The 10844-nt window shown below is 32.7% G+C and overlaps 1 protein-coding gene across 2 annotated transcripts; it reads right to left on the reverse strand.

Moving 5' to 3' along the window:
* Positions 1-43: 43 nt before the first annotated feature.
* LOC126916081 (CBP80/20-dependent translation initiation factor) lies at positions 44-9324 on the reverse strand. Of its 2 annotated transcripts, XM_050721462.1 has the most exons (11): positions 8829-9324; positions 8145-8362; positions 7661-7771; positions 5092-5224; positions 4890-4989; positions 4110-4341; positions 3456-3687; positions 3232-3350; positions 2907-3050; positions 2563-2691; positions 44-1941 (listed from the first exon to the last, which is right to left on the reverse strand). In XM_050721462.1, the coding sequence occupies exons 3-11, from the start codon at positions 7706-7708 to the stop codon at positions 1711-1713; spliced, it is 1368 nt and encodes a 455-aa protein (XP_050577419.1). In that variant the 5' UTR covers positions 7709-7771; positions 8145-8362; positions 8829-9324; the 3' UTR covers positions 44-1710. The 2 variants fall into 2 exon arrangements, with proteins under 2 accessions (XP_050577419.1, XP_050577420.1); XM_050721463.1 differs by lacking the exons at positions 7661-7771; positions 8145-8362; positions 8829-9324 and adding an exon at positions 5841-6155.
* Between the last annotated feature and the right edge of the window lie 1520 nt (positions 9325-10844).

Consider the following 10844-nt stretch of genomic DNA (forward strand, 5'->3'; position numbering starts at 1 on the left):
GTCGTGTGATCGGTATTGTGTAATATATACAGAAACAAAATCATTCGATTTCGAATTTTAATGCACCCAGGACACACCGTTAGGTACAACAACATTTTACATTTTTTTATTCATCATTTACTCCACAAACTTAAAAAAAGAAAACCATATAACGATCATCATTATCGCAAACGTTCAGATCGTTCCACATAAGGGTCGTTTTTTGTAAATTGTATCGTTCGATAAGTTCGACGGTAATTTTATCATTTTTTGATTCGATTCGTTTCTTCTTATTCTTCATTTGTATTTTTTTTAAGGTACTTCGTGTATAGCATCGTATTCACGGAAAAAGTTGAGGAAAATTCGAAATAGAATATGTCTATCAAAGATCGTGATCATTCATGTTCTTCGTTTTTCCAAAGATGACGTACTCTCTGCAGATATCAGCCCCGTAAAATCATTCGTCGCTTCGTTACGCATATACATGCCTAATTCTTAAGGTCCCCGTACAAACGTGAACCTTAACCTGTCCTTTGAATCCCTCAGATCTTGCGATGTTCGCGGGATAATTCGAATAAACAACGCACTGGTTTCGACTGACCCTGATTTCCTAACCCATTGACTTACTAACGCAGTAATTTCTAATTCGAACCGTTAGAAAACGCGTCTATCATCGCGTCGATGGATTATGGACGTCCAAGAATTCGTTTGAACAAAACGACTGTGAATAACATCGACCGCGAATTGCAACATCTCCCACAGAGAAGCGCAATACCGATCATCGAGGCACAATCATTCTTTGTGATAACAACGAGATCACGGTCGTTCGCATCTTGCAAGACTGACGCATTAGCCACCTATAATCGCCTGAACATTAACAAAAATTTTGCAAGAACGCGTCACAGACAGCTTCCTAGTTGCATTTTGGAACCATTTATTACGCATTCAAGACGCTACGTTACAATCGTGTAAATAAACTAATGTTCTTAACCACTTGCACTGGTAATTGATCGATAGGCGTTCTTAACACACCCAACCATAACAATCGACAGCGAGTTAGTACTTAGGGTCATTTGTATAAAATCTTATAATGTGTGCACTTAGTATGGTTGTAATACGATTGATTGATAACATTATTTTCGCTGTGAATTTCAATTTTCAAATATAAATAGAGAAAAATCGAACAACGTGTTATGTATATCCTTTTCCCATTTAAGATATTTAAGTATTGATGTGCATAACACATTATTCTAGCGCAAATGGTTAATAGGGCTTAAAATTATTAGAGGGTTATTAACATTGCATAAGTTACTATACGAACTAAATATTGAGAAAGAATCTATAATATCAAATATTATAGCGTCTCACAATGTCCCAATTTCTCCTTTAATTGTAAGATCCTCTAATAAATTTAAGCGATATAATTGTTTTAAAAAACAACCAACATTCAAAAACTATGCCACTATCCATAAATTAATATTTTCATGATAATGGGACACGTAAAACCAATAGACGAGCGACGTTGCTCCAGGCTGTCACCTTCAAACAGCTTCTTACGCCCTGCAGCCTCCACTAACAGCATTCGTTTCCTTTTTATTCGCGTGGTCCATACAGTTTGCATGTGTTCAATTACAAGTAATTCTGTTAACGGACTCACACGCACGTTACAAGTCTACACGTATCCACACAGAAAACCAACGAACGGACGGAAGGATCAAGAGAGCGAGAACATCATTTCGAGGTCGATCCAGGATAATAATAAACGACTGCCGGTGCTGGGAGCTGCCAATGCGCGGCGTGAAGTTCGATCAGTTGTAAAAGAGTCTTCCTGACTGAAGGTAGTATTGTATCTTCCGCGAGAAAAGCGTCTCTTAAACTTCCAAGCAATTGCTGCAACTGGGCAGGTAATTCAGTGTCCAGGTCTTTACCGATGCAGGTTAGGATGAAGAACAGACAGTCAGTCTTTAACACGAAAGGAAATAATTACTTTCTTGTCATTTTATTTAGTATAACTATGTTAATGTAAATCTAATATATGTCGTTGGTCATTCTATAAGTATGTAATTACATGTCATGGATTGAGAATCATGGCGGTGTAAGGCAAGACTTTGAGAATCTATTTAATTACATATTTCAACTTTCAAAAGTGTTGTCCCTTTAATTTCATAATCACAATTCATATGATTAAACATTAATTTAATTTCAAAATTCAGTTATATCTTTAATACGTTTTTATGAAAAAGCATAATGATGATTCTTTATGAAAAACAATAATGAACTGATTTACATTATTACGAATCTTACTTCATATGTACTTAAATTCGAAACATGGAATTTATTTTTCTAGACAATTTTTTAATGTAAAAGCTATTTTTAAATCTGTAAATAAAGAATCTGTAACAACTTCATTTCAAGATTTTCTATATATAATTAATCTGTTAAGGAAATACGCCGAATCGTATATAAATTATTTTAATTAAATATAATATGATGTTTGAAGGAAGCTACATAGATTTTAGAGTTTTATATAAAAAAGCAATACGTATCAATCTAATATTTGTATTGGTGCTATGTTGAACCTACCTCAGCCAAAGAATTTACAACTGGAGGCTGTAAGCAATCTTGGCAACACTTCCAAAGCAGTGTGAGAAGAACACGTCCGGGAGGAACGCCCTCCTGTTGTGTCTTTAACTGAAGTTGCCTCCGTTTTAGCTGTAACCGAAATCATGCATATGTATAAGGATACATAGGTATGTGCGTCATTCATTTTGAGTCATATGGCAAAAAGCAAGTTTGGTTCGACATACGTAGTATTGCAGAACGTAATTATCAATTGCACGATCACTTAAAGATCATCCCATTGTATTACAGACTTTTATGAGTCAAGTATTTATCACAGATTGTTTTATGAGACAAATTGATTCTACCTGACAATACATCTCGTTTAAAAACGTCATGAAGGCGGAGTAACGATGATAGTTGGAGCCGTCGTAGAGTATCTTAACTCGGTCTTGATACCATTGCTGACACGTGTTTAGTAAGGATTCCAAAAAAGTTTCCTTTGTTTCTTTCTGCATCATAAAATATTGCATCATGAGTTTTTTTTTCATAATTTTATCATTTCACAGCATAATAATAATGGAAATATAAATAATAAATATTTCACGCAAGTTATGAAAACAGAATGTTCCTATTTATGTGCTCGACACTGTACGCATTCTAATATTAAATTATAATTCAACGAATAATGACCTCTATAATAGTGATGCAGATCTTCGCTGCTGGTTCAGCATACTTTCGGTTCTCGACCACCCTCTCTAGTATATGTCGCACGAGTTCCATTAGAGTTCGAGCATTTAATAGATTTGGATCTAAATAAAAAGAAATTATAATTAACCAGTGTCTAAATTGTAATTAACAAATATTATTCCTCGCCCTCAAAACATAAAGTTATTATATTTAATATTTATCATTACCTTCTATAGCTCTCAGAAGCGTGTCTTGAATCACAGATGGGAATTTTCCCAATTCAGACGCGTCTGAAATATTCACCGCCTTCGCGGCCAACACATCGGCTGCATTCAAGCTTTTCGATCGTTTCAGTCCATAAGTGGAAACAAAGGATAACGATTTTGTGAGCCTAGCAGGTTTTGCTGCATTCGCTTTGACATCGTTTTGATCTACGTTGAAGTGGACCCTACCCGAGCCCTGTTTTACAAAATGTATTTAGTACGCGATACTTTCACGTTCATCCTACGCGCGCTTGCATTCCATTCTACAAGGTTTTTCACAGGTTTTAAAACACGCAAAGCTAAACAGCTTAGATCATAATATAAAATAAAATGATTTTGAATAATACATTGCATCTATATTAAAATTAATCTTTTTATAAGAAGAAAATACTGAAAAATAAATGCTTAATACTTGTCGTCTCTCGTAGTATTCTGTTTTTCTAATATTTTTCATTTCATCTTTGCTAATAGGTATTTATTTTTATATAACTTCATTTCTTTCATGTCTCTTCTAATATTTTGAGTATTTCCTTTTTTTTATATCTTATCCATGTTCTATCAATCGATGATTGATATAATTTTATAAATAGATGATTACATGTAATATACTTCCATTACATGTAATATATTTCCACTTGATGCTGAGGTATCGAGCGGATGTGACTGCCGTAATGCAGATCCCGTCGAATGGTGACCGCTCTGAGAGTGACGAGATGTCTGATGATGATGTTGCTGAAAGGTATGTTGTATTTGTTGCTGCTGCTGAGCATAAAGATACCGATGCACGTTGCCACTCGACTTGCTGTGTTGCAAATAATACGGAGATCGCTCTGAAGCATTTGTCCGAGACCTGAATCAAGATCATTAATCGCCGATCATATAAATAGATAGCAAAACGCTGAACTGAAACTATTGTTTTTTTTATTAAGCACACATAGGTCGCAATAAGACATTATAAATATTATCAAAATGCCATTGCAACACGCTGAAACAATCCTGCACTCTATCTTTCACTTCGAACGTTGATCCGAATACTAATCTACAATATTTAGATTTCGTAAGACGCTTCGAAAAATGAATCTGGTTTCGAAATTACTTTCAACTCTTTTTACTTCTCTGTTAGAAAGGTATTTTGTTTAAAACATACACAATTCACGTATCTTTTCTTTCTTTTTAAATAAAATGTCAATATTTAATAATCAGATTACAATTTATTATTTTCTTTATGTCAAAATAAAGTCTATTTCTAATGGATATCTTTTAATTGATCTTTTCTCTAGAAATTGCTTTAATAATAATTCCACTTGCAAGAAATTCGTCTTGGCTTTCTACACATTCTTCAAGCATTCTCGATACGTCGACCTAGTCTTAGGTATTCCATAAGTAGTTTATACTCACTTAGAAGGATGCGAATCGTTCTGCTTCATAGTGAACTCCTTGGCATGCACGTTTAATCGTGGATTAGTCGTGTTCGCCGTAGTTCCTTCCGTTCTTCCTCCTAAAAAAATATGTCAAAGCTTAGAAAAATTGTTTGATTTTCTTAAAAATAAAATGAAATTTAAAAGGTGGTATAATAAAATAAAAACTGTAAAATATGAACCTGGAGGACGATAAATTTCCAAGGAAGGTTTACTTTTTAACGTGGTTACGTTATTATTGTTGTTGTTATTGTTATTATTATTACTGCTATGATTATTATTATTAGTTCCTTTCTGTGGAACCGCATCCCTCATCTGCAAAATTAAACAGCAAATTAATTTCAGGTAGCTGTGCAAAAAAACGTGACAATGATTGTTTACAGACAACTGTATATGGTGTTCTAAATTGATTTCTCTAATAATAGAAGGACAGCCGCACTTTATATTAAAATTTTTCTAATTCTGTCGATACCATTATATCTATGCATTGCTATATCGTATTTTATCGATTATGAAAATTTAATTAGAAGCAAACGAACTATGGTGATAGTTAATCCCAACTTGTAAACAATTTATTCTAACAAACGTTGAAACAAATGTAACTCTCAAAATCTATCACAAAATATTCTCAATAAATTAACATACAGATTCAATATAAAAACAGCAATTATTCTAAAGAATTTCTTCACATTATATTTATTACCTAATTCATTCAAACATCTAATTCCTATACATAAATAATTATAATAAAATTGGAATATGATTCTCCCTCGGAAATAAAGCAATCTCTAGAAACACTTGAGAATGTTCTCTACTTCTCGAAACGTGTAGATTAAAAAAGAAAACGTGCTTGCAACAAAGAGACTCTGATTGTACATGTCGTTTCGGTGGACGAAAAGACGCAGTACCGAAACAAACAGGGGAAACTCACAGTGGAAAGCGTGTGAGAATCATCATCGTTTCCAAGGGCGTCGAGAGAGCGTCGGATGGATATCCTTGTCGCGGTAGGGTGGCAGTGACTGCGGGAACGGCGAACTTGCCGGCAACACGAGCAGTAACTACTGGCCGTCTATCAATTGACACGTGACATGCGAAAAATCACGCGGTTTTCTCGCGTTTTCTCGTCGAATTTTCTTCCAGCTTTTTCCGCGTTGTCGTTCGACCGCGCGTTGATACAGCCGACTCTGATGACTGTCGACTAATAATAGACAGCACGGCCACGAGCGAGCGAGCGAAACGAACCAGCGAATATACAGCCACACGATACGAGCTTACATACGTATTAATGCGCGCTGCACCGCGCTAACAGTGGACTGAAATATCCGACGAGAGTCATCCTCGGCTTCGTGTCGACGAAACACGCTTTTAGGGTGGATCCGAAAATTGTCGAACGCGGACGTCCACGGTTCTTCTCGATGAACTACCGCGTGTTCTCTCGCCTCTTCGAAGTAGAAAGTGATGGAAGTCGCTCTGAAGAGTATGAGTGAAGATTAATGAATATGAAGTCTGAATTAATGATAATGATTAGACTTTATGTTATATTTTAATGTGCACATCGATGAAGTTGTCATATAATTTATATTAAAACTTACTGTGTTTAATGTCTCATTTATGTTTTCTGGGTCGTCGAATACAGCAAAATATCAGTTATCTGATTGATTGTTTGGATCTTAGATTCATTGGATTTCATATTATATTTGATGTGCATAAGGAAGTTATCGTCTAATTTGTACCAAAGTTTACCGTGTTTAATATCTCATTTGCTTTATGTTTTCCTTTGTGTAAAAGTTTTATCTAATGATTTTGTAAACATTTTAGTTGCTTATTGTAATGAGAAAATGTTGGAGACCTGACGCGATTGGAATGATTGGTATTACAGGAATTTAGGAATCCTCGTGTTCTGTATGTCGTAGTGAACCCAAAGTAGCTTGAGTGGTGAATTTCTTAGAATTAGATTACACTCTATTCGCGCCAAGAATTTTTTTACTCAAGTGTATGCAGAATGTGTTTTCTCGTGACAGTGATTAGAACAAAAATATAAATCAGTACAAAACTATAAATCGGCAATCATCAGAAGATCATAGAAATATTATTAAAAATTCATTTTAATAATCTTAAACTGATTCTATAATCTTAAAAAGAAACTTTTTGATTCGTATTATTCATCAGTTATCGTATAATTCAGTGTGTAAAATTACATAGAGTAATGGTATATCAAGAGTTCAGTGGTTATAGCGAAAATAGTAATAGCAGATTATATATCGGTAAAATTTATGATAATACTACTAGCAATATAATTGGACACTGTTTTAATGAAAAATGGAATGAATGAATAATGAATGACGTGAACTAGGTAATACATAAGTGAAGATATATTATATCCAAGTTTATTCAAACCTGTTAATTTTTTCTTAATTAATCATAATTTTTTTATTGCAGTGCTTTAACATATGCAAATACATAGCAATGCATTACATTTTGTCTCCTTTATTTTTCACTGACAGTTATTATTATTAAGGATTGTATAACAGAAAATTAATGTAAACGTAATTAACTTCGATTAAAAATTGAATCGAAAACGTGCGACACGTTTTGGCATCGGTTCTATTTCCGTTTGCGTCTGAAATATCTATGACTAACGCAGTATGCTGCAAATGTATTCACCATTCTTAGGCAAACAACATATACACTAGGCTGTCCTCCGTTTTCCGCGAATCTTCATCTTAGTCCCGCTTCCATTAATTAACTTACCTTTGACGCTTCTTCTTTCGTGTGGGACAAGCGTGCAACGCGTACCATCTTCGACAGCAATTATTTGATTACAACGGTTGAGGAGATCAACGAGCTTCTGCACCAATTACACTATACGTTTCAACAAATACTTTATTATTACACCTTCTTCTATACTCGATTCCTATTATGGTATTGAAATTTTAAAAAAGAGAACAAAAGTTAATTGTAAAATAATTATTAAATAATAAAATAAGATAATTATTCATAAAGTAATAAAAATCTAAAGTTTAATAAAAATGTAACTTTAATAGTAATCTAACCTTAATAAAAACCTAAAATTATAAATTTTTTAATGCCTATTTCTCGGTTAAATTAATGAAGTGAAATTTCAAGATTTCAAAATTCACAATTTTTGTAATCAAGATACATTGTACTTTCGAAATAGATATCCGATGATGTAGTCAATGAAAATTTATGAATTGAGTTTAAGATTTTTACTAACCTGTATTATAATACATCGCAAAACAAGGAAGACTTGTTGTAATTACTTCAAATTTGAAAAAACAGCTTCGAAGTATTGAATGATTCGTTGAAAAGTTTCGAGATAATCGTTCGTTCGGTTAGAATTTCGTTTTACCGGCGCAGAGGACCGGAAGTGAGCCGCGGCACTGACGTCGTTCTCGATGTTGGCACTCGATCAACCGATTCGAGACCGCGAATCTGTATTCAAATTATCGTGATGAATCATCCTTGTTTCTTTGCAATTATACCATCGCCCTGAGCACGCCTTTATATTTATTTATGACGTAATTAAATCAATCTAGTGCTTTACTGCTTTTTTCAAATTTTACTAGAATTCTGATTTGATTAACAATATAAATAAAATAACAATATAGGTAATAATAGACAAAAAGTAAATAGAAAACAATATAAATAAAAAAGAAAAAATAATATAAAATTGTTCGATATCTATATATATTCGATATCTAAATTTAATATATCTAATTAAGTTTCTCTAGAACTTTTCAGATACTAAAACCATCACTCTTCATTCATTAAAAAAATACTTCCTCTTTTTGTAATCCGACTTCTGCGCAGTTAGCTTATTTCAATAGTCATTCAATTTATTTTCTTTTCATTGGAGCTGCAATTCAGTTCAGTGTAAGTAAAGAAAGGAAACACAAACCTTTAATTCAGATAATAGACGCTTCTTATATACACCAAATAAAAACCATTATTTCACACTCTATACACTATAATAATTATATTTTTCTTTTTACAGCTTGACTCCGTTTGGGAAGATTCGAGTTTAAAAATTGTATTTTAAAAAATTCAGGCTAGACCCACACTCAAATAAAATTATGAATCATTAATTTAAGCTACCAATAGATTTAACGATTTATGTTTAATGTTTAAAAACACTTGGGACATTTTATAAAGATCACTAATACGAATTTTTTTATTCAATGATTTTCGAGACCAACATCGATGCGAATATGCTCGGCGACTAGAATTGCGACGTATGTACACCATCGATCTTTAACGCACGTTTGTGTGTCGCGTGTTCACGCCTTTCGGATCGTCATGGTTCGTCGAGGACGGAAGGATGAGCGTATCGAGGCAATGCCATTTACGCGTGCACATGTTGCGACGATTGAGCTGGATCATCTGCGATCCGTAAGGCCGTCCGTGAATCTTCGACCACGCATGGTCGCACCCACGCAAATGACGCTAGTTCTCCATTCTCGTTGCATACACGCATATGCAATACGACATTAGTATGATACACGTTGTACCTAGTCTGAACGTCCTTTAAACGCAATCAGCTGTTCGGGGATAACACTTTCAGTTTGTCAATGGATATAACATGTAACTATAGTTTATCTATACTCTATACCAACTATAGGAATCTAGACACATTAATTCACTTTTGGTATCAATATGTGAATTCTGTCAAAATTTATAAATTAATGGTAAATCAATAATTAGAAGTAACACATACTATCTTCATTAAATTAAAATTATTTAATAATGACTTTTAATTTGACAATGGTTACAATTACAGCTATAATAATTTATCTGTACTATCCAGAAGAATCCAGGTTTGATTGACTGCAAAATATAGCAAGACCACAGGTGGAAAACATGATAAGTCACATTTCCTGTCTTTCATTGAACAATAAGTTTAAAATTCAATATTTTGTCAAACAATTCTAAATTTAGAATTATTAACTAAATCTTAGAACTAAACTTAGAAATAAAACCAAATAAATATATATATTCATTTGGTTTTAGCATTAAATATGTATTTTTGTCACTCAAAGCCAAACAATCAGTAAAAATGGACTTATATATTTCCTGCCTGATCTTCATATAAATTGATAGCAAATGAATAATTAAAAATAGTTATAAATATATATAGTTATATTCAGTAGAACAATTATAAATTAAAATTATATATTAGCTTCAACAATAATATTTTACTATTTACTATACACATTTACTGCTTAAATATCACTGCTTGCATTCCAATAGGAACTCTTTCTATTAATTTAGAAAAATCTTGTTAATCTGACTTACAATTTAAAAATTGAAGAATCTGAATATTTTAAATATCTTATGTATTTTTGTGTATTATGTTTTCCATTTTCCATAAATGTAGAAACATCTGTCTGTCATAAATAACAAAATAACTGTAGAAAATTTACATATAAGTTTCTAAAAATTAATTCGATTGTTATATTATGTTTAAGTTAATAAGTTAATCTTAAGTAAGCTTAAGTTCATGTACCTATAATGATTACAAGTAATCTTTTGCTCAGAAATATAAGTGTCAGTAATAGCAATATCATAATAATGAAATAATAGCAAAATTAATGTTAAAATTGTGTTACTCATGAAATATTTAAATAATAATAATAAATTCTTCCAAGAATAAGAACAAATTGATGAGATATAATATGACAAAAGTATTTCACAAATCATTATATTTATTCATATATATGATTTAGAGGATTACAAACCATGGTAGCAATAAGTCAATTGAAGAATCTATATTTCTTTTAATTGGAAGCATTAAACCATTTATCACTTGATCTGGCCAATGGCTAGTGTTTCGTTTGCACATCATTCGATGATATCTCCTTTTTTTCTTATTTTTTGTAAGCGCTTAACTAATATATATCTTGTGCTTCGTGGGTAA

Source organism: Bombus affinis, chromosome 5 (assembly GCF_024516045.1).
Source record: "Bombus affinis isolate iyBomAffi1 chromosome 5, iyBomAffi1.2, whole genome shotgun sequence".
In the NCBI taxonomy this organism is placed as follows: domain Eukaryota; kingdom Metazoa; phylum Arthropoda; class Insecta; order Hymenoptera; family Apidae; genus Bombus; species Bombus affinis.